The sequence below is a fragment of the Leptodactylus fuscus genome, chromosome 7, assembly GCF_031893055.1.
Source record: "Leptodactylus fuscus isolate aLepFus1 chromosome 7, aLepFus1.hap2, whole genome shotgun sequence".
Lineage (NCBI taxonomy): Eukaryota > Metazoa > Chordata > Amphibia > Anura > Leptodactylidae > Leptodactylus > Leptodactylus fuscus.
Genome location: NC_134271.1, coordinates 136404730 through 136419998, shown reverse-complemented (window position 1 = coordinate 136419998; position 15269 = coordinate 136404730). Strand labels below are relative to the sequence as shown.

Genomic DNA, 15269 nt, shown 5'->3' with positions numbered 1-15269 from the left:
GTCCTTAAAGCGTCCCTCTAGTTATAGGAAACCTTACATGAATGAATAGTAATTGTGACTATAAGAAACTCTGTAATATATCTTATTAAGGAGATCCGTTTCCTTCACCACTTATTGAGCTATTCTCCTGCTCCTTATTATCACTGTTATAGCTATATAGCTACACATAGAGCGCTATAGAGCAGGGAGGGGTGGAGCAGGGCAGTTCTGCAGACTAGTGACTTGATTTGTTGCCTCGTTCTGTGCACTTACAGCCTCTTATCTACAAACCTAGCAGTCTTAAAATAGTTTAGAATAGTAGAGTGTAAAAGCAGCGTTTAGATAGGGCGTCTTTTCTATTCCCCTCCCTTCTTCATAGACAAATTTGTTGACTGAGAAGTGGACTCGCCTCTAGATAGGTATAAACCTTTTTTATTTTTAATACGGCCGCACGTTACAGTACAACGGCAGTCTTCATCCATTATAGAACTGAAACGAGTGATCATTTGTGTGTTTTTTGTGGCAACTTGTTTTAGCAGAGACTTTGTGACCCTCTCCATATTGTCTTGGCTGCTGCGTTAGTTCTTACCTTGCACTTTGTGTATATTTTTAGGATACCTGAAGGTCCAGTGGAGCAAGGAGCGGTGACGGGAAGGGTACGGGCATTAGAAGAGCAGCTGCTGAAGGCCAAAGAACAGATAGAGATGTACAAACAACAGTCTAGCAGTGCTGGTAAGTCACCATCTGCTTCATGTTAAGAAATATATATTAACACCTTAGTGGCTAGTCCTAAAGCCTGCTGCTTAAAGGGGTTGTCTAGGCATGATGGATACTGATGACCAAACCACAGAGCTGCTTCCAGCTGTATAACTAGTATACAACTTCTGGCAGTCTATATAGCTGATCAGTATGGGGTCTGGGTGTTGGACGCTGACCAATCTGATACTGATAACCTATATCTAGGTCAATCCCTTTAATGACTGAGCCATATTTTGCAGTTTTTCTGTAACTCTTTGATTTTTCCATCAGTGTAACTACATAAGGACTTGTTTTTTGTGGGACAGGTTGTAATGTTTAATGACACCATTTTGGGGTACAGAAATCTCATAGACTAACACTTCTGAGGAGGGGGGGGGGCACCAATTACACCCCTGCCGTTTTATAAATTTAAATATAAAATTACTTGAGATTCTTTTTTTTTGCGGTATGTTTTTATTGGTGCCATTTTTTAAGTTGTTTTTTTCAGTGCTTTTTATACTATTTTTTCACTGGTAGATGGATAAAGAGTAGTTTTGGCTTTTTTAAACATTTGGTGGAAGGAATTTTTTTTATTAAGTATTGTTATTATAGGGGGGCAGCGCGTCCGCGGGCCCCCCCATTGGCCTGCAGCTGCCACGACCCCGGCCTCCTCCTTCCCCCCCATGCAGGACCAGGATCGACCGACCGAGCTCCGCCCCACACCCTATGCGTCACCCCCCCCCCCCCAAAAAAAAAAAAAAAAAAAAAATCTGCGACCCTGCCCCCCCCCCCCAAAAAAAAATGCAACCCTGTCCCTCCACCCCCCTCCCCAATACCAACAATGCTACCCCCCCACCCCCCACCCCGCTACCACCACCACCCCACCCAACACCAATACCATTAAGGGCTTTAATGGGTCATAGAGGTCGGCACGTTCCTTCCGATTGCGTCTTATAGCAGTGATACAAGGCTCCTTACAATAGTCAGATTTATAGCTGACCCTCCAGTACTGGGTGACACACATTCTCCTCGCTCGCGTCTTACCGCACGAAGGCTTGGACTACTTTCCTCGCTCTGCACTTCCTCTGGCCGAGCTCAGGAAATGAGCAGTCATGTAAAAATAGTCTTCTATATACATGTAGGTTACACAGTCTTCTACCTCTTTCCGGTTATGTACTGTATATAGCTCTAGCATAGTGTGCAGCACTTTATATAGAGTCTCGCAATACTCGGAAATGTTTACCGTGTGATATCGTATATCGCCCACGCACCGCTTCTATGTTCATAGCTTATTACTAGACGGTTCGTTGTAAGAATTGTTCCATTCACTGCATGGATCTACACAGCTTTGTGCGTAGAATATATATATATATATATATATATATATATATATATATATATATATATATATATATACAGCCTTGCCCATAAGGGGTTACATTGGAGGACGCCATAACGCTTTAGTGAAATGCTCACCCTAGAATACCATTACCAGCTAAAATTCAGTTCACAATTTTAGACGGGTTAACTTCATACTATGATTATAGCTGGTGCAAGATTATGTTTTTGTGATACAGAGCTCCAAATCGTATGCATAGACCTAGAATAGATAGTAAACTTAGCATATGTGCTACCTGCAGTCACCACTAGAGGGGGATGTAGTGTATGGGTTCCATATCTAACAGTATAAACGTTAGCGCCATCTAGTGGCGGTCACCGTCAGCCAGATTATTGTTTGTTACATTTTTATTAATACAGAGGGTTTGGAGCCCTATGTCATAGAAAAAACAAACTCAAGATATTTCTTGGCACACAATGTTGGGACCAAAAACTACATAATGTTAGAAGGTAGGCAATGACTGTAATCCTCTTAGCTGTACTTTAATGAGGTTTTCCTGGAGTTATTAATTGATGGCTTATACTTAGGATCGCTCAACGGTTTCAGATCTGCTGGGATCCAACACCCAGAACCCCTTTGGATTACTTATTTAAAGTAGCGGCGTCACTTCCTGAACCGTATATTCACTTTACAGGCCATGTGATGTCATGTTATCAGTCACTTGGCCTGATCACAGTTCTGTCCCAAACAAATGAATGGGCTGAGCTGCAGTACCAAGTACAACCACTATCCCCTGTATGGTGCTGTGCTTGGTAAGTAGTGATGAAGCTGCGGCCCTCTCCTAAATGCTGCAACCTCTTCATGCAACTGATTGACCGTGGACCCGCGTGCTGGACCTGCGCCGATCTATAAATCATGATCCTGTCCTCTATGAATACACCTGGAAAATCCCTTTAAGAGAACCGCAGTCAGGATATAGACTTGGATCACGAGTATATACGGTCTGTGGCCTTCCATGTGTCTGGGCAAACTAGATACCCCCTTTACGCAATATCAATGCCAACTTTTTATTTATGTGGTGTTTTTTTTTTTTTTTTTTGTTTTTTTTTTTGTTATAGTGGCTGGCATGGGAAAAGATCATGAAATCTTAAGACGGGCAATAGAAAACGGAGCCAAGGAATTCTGGTATTTTGTCCAAAGTGAGCTAAAAAAATTAAAACATTTGGACCGAAACGAACTCCAAAGACATGTGGATGAATTACTAACCGACATGGGTGACCAGCAAAGGTACGAACGGGACCCCTATTATTATATATCATGTGTGTATATGTGTGTGTGTGGGTATATATATATATATATATATATATATATATATATATATATATATATATATATATATATATATATATATATATATATATATTGTATTGTAAAGGGGTTGTCCAGGGAGGAATTTATTGTATAGGGGTTGTCCAGGGAGGAGCAATGTACACTTGGTGCCTTGATATTGGTATCCTTCCCTATTGCTATATCAGTACGTACCATGAAGGGCTCCTCTCTACTCCGGCTGGGTCTCCACAAGGGGGGCCGGTATATACCTTCGGATACACAGAGTTGATCTATGTTAGGGCAGCAGAGTAATGGATTGTGTTTTGCTTAACAGGTCAGTTATGACAGATCTCTACTACCTCAGTCAGACCGATGGTGCAGGCGATTGGCGAGAAAGAGAGGCCAAAGATTTGACAGACCTTGTACAGCGACGGATTGCCTATGTTCAGGTGACAAATACACTTCTTGCTATATGTGTATGCACTGGAATTATGTACAACGAGTACAAGGGCATCAGTATCAGGCCATGGTCTTACCTGGCCTCTATTCACACCAACAAGGTTCATAGTAACGTAATAGATAAGGTTAAATAAAGACTCAAGTCCAACCTAAGTTGATCCAGAGGAAGGCACAAATCCCCCATGAGGTGGACGCCACTTGTACTCTCAGAGGAAAAGAGTCCTTCCCCACTCCAAATTTGGAAATTGGACTAAATTCCTGAGTCAACATCTCAAAAATTTCAGTCTCCCGTGACCTTACTCTTATGAAAGGTATCCAGGCCCGTCTTGAACTAGTATAAGAGATCCGTGACCTATGAAAAAGTAGGCCAAGAGTTTTATTTCATTTTCGTAGACCTGACTCTCCCATCGATAGCCAATTGGTCTGCGAAAACGACATTGCCACAGTGGACCTGAGCAGGTGAAGAAAAACACATCTGAGAATCAAAGCAATCATGTGACTATAACCTAACCAGGTACCAGGGATCTCCTGGGTCCTGGAATTTCACTAGACCAGAAATGGTGGCCTGTAAAGGATGACTTTGATCAAGACTTGGGCCGTATGGTGTCTTAAGGTCGTGAGAAGATCATGGACGCCACCATGTAGCTTGGGCTGTAAAATAATATTGTAGGACCTACACGTTCCTACAAAGTAACCAGACTGTTCTCTACCCTCACCCTACCCTCTGTCTCTACCCTCACAGATGGAAGGTTATGGCCACCTTTAGGACTCTTGCACAAGGCCGGAAGTCTTCTGGATTTTTCAGGCCATATGACGAGCACAAATTCAATCCTGACCTCAGGTCAAACGACCCAGGCCTAAAACATCATAAGGATGCTGAAAGCTCAGATCATTAGACTCAAGGTCGAAATGGGATTTGCAACCAGAATACATTCTGGAATATTCAGACTCCTTGCGGCCATGTGCAGGAGGCCTTACTCTTGGACTTACCGTATATACTCAAGTATAAGCCGAATTTTTCAGCACAGTTTTTGTACTGAAAGAGCCCCCTCGACTTATACTTGAGTCAATAAGTTTTCCCAGTTTTTTGTGGTAAAATTAGGAGCCTCGGCTTATATTCGGGTCGGCTTATACTCGAGTATATACGCTACTTTGTGATGTTGCGTGACCTCCAAAATTTTCTATACTGTTCCAGAATTTTGACATTCTAACGTCTGTGTTAACGGGAATCAGATTTGCTTGACTTTACCAGAAAATGTATTTTTTGAAGAAAAAAAAAAAAAAAAAATTTCCGTACTACCCAATTATTTCTCTTTTCTTCTCTTTCCGTTCCCAAGTCCAGGAAAAAAAATATAATAATAATCTGCTGTAGAAATTGGGTTTTTGATCCCCCAAGTAACAAAAGGAAAAAAAAAAATCTGTTTGCGAGGCAGCTCCTGTTACCGATGATTGACGGCCTCATATATTATTTCTTTGTCATTAATATTAGTTGGATTTCATGCCCACGGGCGTGAAAATTGCAGTAAAGTTTTAACATGGCAGCTTCCAGCGCGAACCATGTCTCCGCGTACTCCGAAAAGCTTCTTCAGTCTGAATAAAAGTCATTACGAGGTGTCACATTTTGTAGATTTGTGAATATTTAATTTAAGGGAAAATTTCTTTACAAAAATTGAATTATGTACAATGTATTACACGTGGCGATGTAAACCAGCCTTAAGGGGGAAGGCGTCCTCAGAAAGTGACCTATTTTTTATTTATTTATTTTTTAACAAAATTATGTGAAACATTTTTTAAGAATATTTGATGATTTTATTTTTAATTTTCCATGGCATTATCTATATTTAAAAAAGTATATCGTGCAATTTTTACTCTGGCCACTAAGCCTAATAATAAACTGACACGATTACACTATGAGTTAACACCTCTTTAATTGACACAGTTATTACATCTTGTTAGCAGAGCAAAAGGTCAGGCAAGATGGCAGCTCTCACAATCATTTACCATACCCCATTAGATATAAAACCCCTAAGAATCAACTAACTTATGTTAAATGGGTCATCCGATTTAGTAAACCCGTTATCATACAAAAACTTAGGGAAGGGCGCAGGGGTTCTTCTGTCCAGAATCCTTATCTCTTAGCCAAAATAGTCATTTCAGACAGTCTCTCGCTCTGTAGGACCTGGCTGCCATTGCACAGATAACCCATTGATATGAATGGACATTGTGTAATGCGTAATTTCTCCTCTGGAGGCAGTGCAGAGAAATTGAACAGTTACTGCTGGACAGACTAATGTTGGAAGCCGCAAATAGCTTATTGTTATGGGACAATGCTTTGGACAACACCCTTCCATAGTAGAGAACCCCTTTAAATCATGGATTCTTTGTTCTTCTCAGGAAGGGACATCATGTCCGTTGGTCACATGACCATGCTACAACTCAGTCCGAAGAAATTAGCTGTTTTTGAGCCCTGCACAACCCCTTTCATAGATGGGAGCTAATGCTCCCTATATATTACACTAGCATTTGCCCGCGACTTCGATTGTGTGTAGTTGTTGGCCACGATCCGCCGGCACCCGCTTCTCGGCTGTGGTACATTTCTTTGAAGGCGCGCGTACCTATGCTACACAGGGCCACAACCCCCCTTCCTCAAATCTCTCTCCCGTGTCCCCTCCTTTCCTGGTCGCCCCCGAACCCCAAACTCCTCCCATGCGCCCCTGTGCGTCCCCCCCTCTAACTCCTCTTGGTCCCAGGGGCACCTACGGGCCCCCCAGATGCCTGTCCCGAGTTCACCTCCTCCCGCGCAACTCTCCTGCTCCCCTCTCACCGCGTGGCCCCAGACGGGCACCCATACCCGAACTCAACAGTTCCCGCTGGGTACTCACCGAGCTGGCACACCCGATAGATATGTCGTGGCCCGCACAGCGAGGCTGCAAGCTGCGAGTAGCTGCCATGTTCTCCGGCTCGCACACTGTCAAGTTCGCGGCACTGTGTGGGCGATCCATTGGACACCAGGTGAAGGACCTTGGATGACGTCATCTTGGGTCTTCAAGTGTAACCGGCACATACATTCGGCGGCAGCGGTCGGAATTCCGTGCTTTTAGCGGCATCGCAAGTAGCCTATGTCTCCTTCCAAGTGACCATCTAGGTATGTATGGAATTTCAGGCTAATCCAGTCAGCCATTTTGGCGTGATTGAGGAACAAACATCCAAACACACAAACATCCAAATGGGATTAGTAGGATTAGTAGGTTAGGATATATTAGTAGGTCCGGAGTTAGAGACAGACGACTCCTTACACCGTATAGTGGCCATGTGGCGCTATTGCAGCTCAGCTCCCATGCGGTTCAACACTACAGCCACTATACAATTTACGGATCTCCACTGTGCAGACCCGTCAGCCATAGCTAATAGGTGGTGTGTCAGCTCCGATATCGAAGCCCTATCTTATTGAAAGTCCGTCAGTACTAAGGCTTGCAAATCCCTTTAATGCATACGTGTAAGACAAACATGTATTCCATCTGATCTGGAGCAGTACCGCACGTGTGACGTTATCTACCCCACTGTATCCCTCTTCTCATCTCCCTAACCCTATATCATAATTCTCTGGAGAGCGGCCGCTCCGCGTGAGCCGCGCCGTCATTACGGATCTTAGTGCTCTTATTCACAATGCTGCTTGTAGATTTTCCCAGTTGGACTCATATCAAGAGTTTGATGCATATGTAAGAACACAGCAAAGCGTTCCTCATGCAGCGAGTGCCACACAAGGTCACCTTGGTATCTAGTTAAAAGACATCCAGCTAACAAACTAAACCACCTTCCAACTTTACTTTACCGTCTCGCTGGGTATTTTTTTTGTTTTTTTATATCTTGTGCAAACATAAAAATCTTTAGCATTGTTGTGGTCCCATTTACATATCATTACATAAATTGGCCCTATATAATTGACATGGACGTTGTCGTTGCCAATTACGTTGGCGGTTCTCGCCAGTCTTGGCTGGAACTTCATCTAGCCGTTCTGTACCGTGACTGCAAATTCCTGACGACATAGGCAGAGTGGTGTACATCAGCTAGGCCCAAAGAGTCACTACTATATACAGTCTATGGGATTAGAGGTTTTAAAGGGGTACTCTGCTTATATACGACAATAGGAATCTTACTCCCAGGGGATACAAATGTTGTAATTGTCATGTGATGGACAAGCAGGTGCCCCACCTTGGTTAAGCATGCATGTGTATGGCTGGTTTTAGGGAGCTTTGAGGGTTACAGTATTTATTCATTCATATCGCTTATATAGCATCATCCTATTTTGCTGCACTTTACAGATATACCTCTTCAAGGCTCCACCTGTAACTAATATTTTTTTTTTGCAAATGGTGCCAAGATTGTTCAGTCTGATAAGCATATGTTTAGAGATGGGCACAGTGGAGCATAATACCATGAGTGGAGGCCACTGGGGGGCATTATACTGTGTGTGGAGGCCACTGGGCAGCATTATACTGTGTGTGGAGGCCACTGGGCAGCATTATACTGTGTGTGGGGACCACTGGGGAGCATTATATTGTGTGTGTGGGCCATTGGGGAGCATTATACTGTGTGTGGAGGCCACTGGGGGGCATTATACTGTGTGTGGAGGCCACTGGGGGGCATTATACTGTGTGTAGAGGCCACTGGGGGGCATTATACTGTGTGTAGAGGCCACTGGGGGGCATTATACTGTGTGTGGAGGCCACTGGGGGGCATTATACTGTGTGTGTGTGTGTGTGTGTGTGAACCACTAGGGAGCATTATACTGTGTGTGGGGACCACTTGGGATCATTATACTGTGTGTGGGGACCACTTGGGATCATTATACTGTGTGTGGGGACCACTAGGGAGCATTATACTGTGTGTGGGGACCACTAGGGAGCATTATACTGTGTGTGGATCCCACTAGGGAGCATTATACTGTATTCGCATTGTGAAGGGTAGACTGGTGTATGAGCGCGCACGCAGGACCGGCGGCATCTCGCCGCTTGGCTTTGCATATGTGACCCCGCCCACCAATGACGAGACAAAGCCGGAAGACAGAAGATTTTAGAGGAACGAAGACGGGTAAGTATGCGACGTGGGAATACCCCTTTAAGTCTGGAGCACTGCTTTTAGCTATGCTGCATGCATAATAAAATACTCCGGTCTACATGTGGCGTATTATAGACTAGAGGGCTCGGTGTGGCTCCTGACCTCATTGGCCCTGCTACTACCACTAGGGCCTGCGCAATATATGCAGGAATGAACCATTTTCCCCCGGGGCAGGTGCAAGAGCTTAGAACATATTCTCCAATTCATGAAATGTGAGGTCTCGAGACGTTGCGAGTGTCTTTACTGTTGAGATTACTTCCAGAATATTAGGTAATAATCTGTATGGTAATACAGTCATTAGCGGCAGTGACAGACTGGAGTTGTCGTCTCTCTGTTTTGTGCAGGAGGTTTACCGCCAGCCTTACAGAAAAGAAATGACACGTTGCGATATTCCCATGAGCGGCACCGGGCTCGGCTCCGCTACACTGACAATCACAGCTCTGCCACATCCTTACGGGGATTGTTTTTGTCCCATGACCCATGTTACCTCATTTATTTATGAGATGCCGCTAGTAGGATTCTGTAATCCCATAAGGGATGTTCACTGGTAGCCTAGGCGGGATAGTGTGGATTTCCATCACGTATACGATTATTTATGTCTCCCTGGAAAATAAAAATCTCACATGGCGTTCGAGATGTCATCCGAAGTTGCGTTGTTAATATTTACTGCCGTTTGCCTAGGAATACTGGGTGGCTATAGATCTGTAAGGTCCTCTCAGGCCGGGACCCCATGTGGCATATTGCATTGGATTAACCACCGATGGTTCCCACTGTCTTACATGGCAGGATTCAGACCTGAGCTTTTCAGTTTATTGCTTTTTGCCGCAAGCAGATCCCCTGGTGGACCAGCTAAGATTGCCCATAGCCTTCTGTAACTTAAAGGGATTCTACCATTAAACTACTTTTTTTTCTAATTACCACGTCGGAATAGCCTTAAGAAAGGCTATTCGTCTCCTACCTTTAGACGTGGTCTCCGCCGCGCCGTTCCATAGAAATACCGGTTTTAAGCGGTATGCAAATGAGCTCTCCGCAGCAATGAGGGCGGGCCCCAGCACTGAAAGGCCGATGAACGCATCCCCATTGGTGCCCGAGAGCTCTTTCCTGCGCCGCCTCCTTCTTCTGCAGCAACTTCGCCTCTTCTGGCTTCTCTTGCTCTTGTAGTTCTATACAGGAGCATAGAAAGGCCACCCCAAAATGGCCGCCAGCTCCTGTATTGAACTGCAAGAGTGGCTACCCAAAAATGGCCGCCGGCCATTTTTGGGTAGCCGCTCTTGCAGTTCAATACAGGAGCCGGCCGGCGGCCATTTTGGGGTAGCCGCTCTTGCAGTTCAACACAGGAGCTGGCCGGCGGCCATTTTGGGGTGGCCTCTCTATGCTCATGTATAGAACTACAAGAGCAAGAGAAGCCAGAAGAGGCGGAGTTGCTGCAGAAGAAGGAGACGGCGCAGGAAAGAGCTCTCGGCAGCAATGGGGATGCGCTCATCGGCCTTTCAGCGCTGGGGCCCGCCCTCATTGCTGCGGAGAGCTCATTTGCATACCGGTTAAAACCGGTATTTCTACGGAACGGCGCGGCGGAGACCACGTCTAAAGGTAGGAGACAAATAGCCTTTCTTAAGGCTATTCCGACTTTGTTCATTAGAAAAAAAAGGTAGTTTAATGGTAGAATCCCTTTTAACATGAATTTTTTTTTAAAAAAAAAAAAACCCTGCCGCACTGATACTTACACTTTCTTGATTCTCCACCAGTCTCTAGTCTACCTTTTTCCAGCGATAACATGTCAACATGACTTGTGACTACTGTGGTGGTGTTGACAAGTCATCATGGGTGGAAGAAGGACCAAAGATGGTGGCGGAGCAGGGGTGGATGGAAAATGGTAAAACAAATAACTTTTGTTGGATTACACCACTCTGCGCTGTTTTTTATGAAAATTTTATGGGTTTGGCCAATATATAGTTGAAGTTTCATGTAACTGATTCCCTTGGCGCATCCCGTTCCAGTTTAGTCCTCCGTACCAAGCCTATATGGAAGAGCGCAGCTATAGTGAAGCAAGTGCTCCTCGTTCAGGAAGGTGCAGGAGACCGACCCCTCTTAGGTAGATGTTTTTTGGGCACTTTACAATGATTTTTAATTTTTTTTTAATAAAATTCTCCTTTGTTTTGACCTCAGAACCCAAAGGATTGCAGCAAAGCAAAGAAACTAGTGTGTAACATCAACAAAGGCTGCGGCTATGGATGCCAACTTCACCACGTGGTCTACTGCTTCATGATCGCCTTTGGCACGCAGAGGACTCTCATCCTGGAGTCGCAGAGCTGGAGATACGCCACCGGTGGATGGGAGACGGTCTTTAAGCCAGTCAGTGACACGTGTACGGACAGGTCTGGCACATCCACCGGACACTGGTCAGGTCAGTCCCTTCCTCCTAGATCTTCATGATATCTCCTGATGTTCTCAAGCCTTGCCTCAATGTGTTCATAATCTGGACGGCTACTGATGACCCCAAGTGTCCCCGTAGATATTATCTGCTCACGACTGTCCTCTGCTATTAAGACTCTTTCATCCGGCCATTGACCTTCACTTTCCCGGTGATGTGAAATTCTTGGAGTGTGATGCTTGCGTCCTTGAAAGGATTCACTCATTAACACCCATCTCACAAACCTCGGAGCAGAACCGCGCTTGACTTGCGTTGCGTTTAATCTCCCGTGAGCCGTACGTCTGCAGATTTTTTCAAGCGGAACGTTTTTTCATTTGGTAAGTTTAGCCAACGTCCTTCTCAATTGACCATCACTTGGGTCGTTGCACATTTGTGTTTCACACTATAGCGGGATGTTCAGTAAATAGTGGGGGACGCGTGCGTATACGTGTATACATACAGACGCCTTGTTTCCTGCTTGCATCAGCTCCAGGCTTCCTTCTATTCTTCTGGATCTCTTAAGACGATCTGCTTTTCTATCCCCCGACTCACGGGACACACACCCAGCTCTGCTGTGACAGGTTCAGACATTACTGAAAACTCAGGTCCGGCAATGTCTGAATGAATATTAATGAGCCGAATCTGCCTGTCAGCGTGATGTCACCACACGTGTATACACATGTCTGTAGTTTATGTACATTATGCAATGCATTGCTCTATTGAGGTGTATACAGTACATGTATCTATGTCTCTGTCATTCTAGTATCACCATAGATGCGGAGAATAGATAACTCTTATATTGTCATGTGAGCGTCAAGGGTTATTTGCAATCTACCATACATCCAGTGTCATTATACGTTGCCATAGCCCGGATGCAGAGTGGCAGGGTGCATGCTTGACCCCATGTAGCTCCTTGTGTCTGCATTCTTCCTAATGGGTGGCTAGAGGGTGCAGGACCCCTGGGCTGGTGGTCGGTCAGAGTCTGATGGAGACGTGATAACTTTTAGGATAGTTCAATTGTGAGGATCCAAGGGGGTGCAACACCCCCCCACACACACACACACACACGGATCAACTATTCGAAGCATCAGCAAAGCTCCCTAAGCACAGCTTCTGCCTCACAGTCCATGTGAAATCATGGTCATTGGTCACACAGCCTGATAGAAGCTCAGTCCCATTCAAGTGAATGGTCTGAGCTGCTATATCAAGCACAGCTGCTATATAAATGTATAGCGATGTGCCTGGTAAGTACTGAAGAGGCTGCAGAGCTCACCTGGTCTCTTCAAACAGCTGGTAGGCTGAGGGCCTGGTTATCAGACCCTTGCCGATCTTTAATTGATTGCCCTTTAATACATATAAATACTTAGGGCTAGTTCACACGGTGCAGTGCATCGGCATCCCGTCGTGGCTTTCCGCTCTGGATTAGGCCTAAATGAATGGGCCTAGTCCGGAGAGTGCTGTTGCAGCTGAATCAGCCGCGGAATCCGCCTGAAGAAAAGGCAGCTCGCTTCTTTTTTCCGCTAGCGGGATCAAACCGCTAGCAGTTTACATAGACCTCTGTTGTGAGGGGGCGGATTTTGAGGCAGCTTCCGCGTCAAAACCTGCCTCCTCTTGCCCCCTTAAAGCTTTGTAAACAGTGTCATCCTCCTCATAATCTGTTTGACTGTTTGAAAATTTCCTTAGTCCCCCCAAATATTCATCTAGGGGTTTGACTATACGTAGAAGAAGGGGAAAAGGAGGATGCAGCTGCAGTTTTAGAATCTTAGACTTCACGCTGCGGGAGGGGATAAGGAGCAGCAGAGAAGGAAGAAATCTGCTTAGCTGTGACATCACACCAAGCAGAGCCAACTCTCTCAGCAGGCATAAAGATACAAGAGAACTGTAAAAAAATACACAGATTGCAGCGACCATAACCACCTGAATGATAAAATTGTGCTCTTTAACCCTTGCAGTAATCGAATACATTATATACAGTATAGGCCCCTGAAAGACTGTAAAAAAACAAACAAACATGTATGCCATTCAGAAGGCAGGAAAAAAATGGCAGCCCGCCACAGGCTAGACTAGGCCGTGGGTCTAAGGGGTTAATATCTTATACCTATGACTCTGTACATTTGAGTTTTTCAGTCTTTATATTGTGATTTTATACTTTTCTATCTCGCATTCGCCAAATTGAAAGCGTCATAAAAGCTTCCCGTCCTCTCTGGCGTCTGCCTTCCTGCATTAACTTACTGTATATGGTCTGAAATGTTCGTGGCAATTAGTATCAATGGCAGCGCCGCAACGAATCCTGACATTAATTGGAACTTACTGGGCTATGAAGCGTAATGGAGGCTGGCAGCAAGAAGTACACACAATGCGTCTGTATACCCGTCCTTACTCTTTCTAGAAATGGTAAATGAGCCAAGTGAGTGAACTCAATCGTTCTGTGCCCGGGAGGTGGCGTAGTAAGTCCTGAGATACGGGACGTGGCACCGCCGTGTATAGGTGCTTGTTACCGTGTAATAATACATTCCCGTTGCAATGGCGGCTACAGGGAAACTTCTAGACTGGTCACGTCCTCCGTCAGGAAAAATCAACTCTTTCCCAATTGATCCCCTTGAAGGCCTTCTACCTGATCGGTGGGGTCTGACTTGATCCTACATGACTAGGGTTCTTCTCTATGTTCCTCTACACAATAGCGCTACAATAGCGCCCCCATACATGTTGATGCTGGTAACTATGGACAGCCACTATTACGGCACAGGTTCAGGAGCTGTAATATGTCTGGGATTGGAGGATTTAAGGGCCACTTTCACCACAGTGGTCATGGAGGCCCTCTCAGCCGACCAGACGAACCTGACCTTTCCCACCACTCCATTCTCCACCACAGGTGTCCGTGCAGTCTTTGTGCCATGGCCCTTGTTGCGACAAGTTCAGCGCCCAGTAACAACCACTGGGGCCATGACTTAGTCTTGGCAGTCACATGACGTAGACTTCCAGTGACAAGGATATGGTATCAGGACCTTATAGGTTAAATAAGATTTACCTGTCCAGGACACCTCTTCTGTGCATTGTTCTCAGCTCCCTACGTCAGATTTGATATTTCTGGCACATTCGTCGCCCCTTTGGCTTTGGACCCAATTTTCAAAGGGATTTATTAAAGGCAAAGCTTCTGCTTCCTGTTGGATCCCGTCAGGGTTATGACAAGTCGGCCATTGTGCGGCCTGCACTGTAGTCGTAGTCCACGTCTTATTGGATAAATACTTCTTTGTGAACGAGGAAGTTTCTGTGTTTTAGTAAGGGATTATAGGGGAAGAAAATGTCAAGGAAGTTACCTGGGGCAAGTATACGTCTGCTGAGAAGATACATTGAGGAGGCGGAGAGGGTTGGGAAACATCGGGTCTACAATATGGCCGTTTTAATAGGATAAACAATTTATAAGCAGATCATGAATGGGGCCATTGTGTAGTGACATCACAAGTCTGTAAACGACAAAGCGACTGGAGCTAAAGCCATGTTGAAGGAAAATTTCCATCTGTAATAAGCCATATGCCGTTTATTGCCACAGTGGATCTCCTTCCCAACGCATATGTATCACCCCAGCCCTGCAGATAGATAGGTTAGTGTCACCAGAACCAGCATATCACCCCAGCCCTGCAGATAGATAGGTTAGTGTCACCAGACCCAGCATATCACCCCAGCCCTGCAGATAGATAGGTTAGTGTCACCAGTACCAGAATATGACCCCAGCCCTGCAGATAGATAGGTTAGGTTACCAGAACCAGTATATCACCCTAGCCCTGCAGATAGATAGGTTAGTGTCACCAGACCCAGCATATCACCCCAGCCCTGCAGATAGATAGGTTAGTGTCACCAGAACCAGCATATCACCCCAGCCCTGCAGATAGATAGGTT

At 45.2% G+C, this 15269-nt stretch overlaps 1 protein-coding gene across 3 annotated transcripts in view; it reads left to right on the top strand.

Moving 5' to 3' along the window:
* Positions 1-15269, top strand: part of FUT8 (fucosyltransferase 8) — a 150125-nt gene that overhangs the window by 99554 nt on the left and 35302 nt on the right. For all 3 annotated transcript variants that reach the window (XM_075283149.1, XM_075283147.1, XM_075283148.1), the window contains exons 4-7: positions 593-711; positions 3175-3343; positions 3720-3834; positions 11129-11366. In XM_075283149.1, the coding sequence (XP_075139250.1) occupies positions 593-711; positions 3175-3343; positions 3720-3834; positions 11129-11366 (641 nt within the window). The remainder of the gene's footprint in view (positions 1-592; positions 712-3174; positions 3344-3719; positions 3835-11128; positions 11367-15269) is intronic.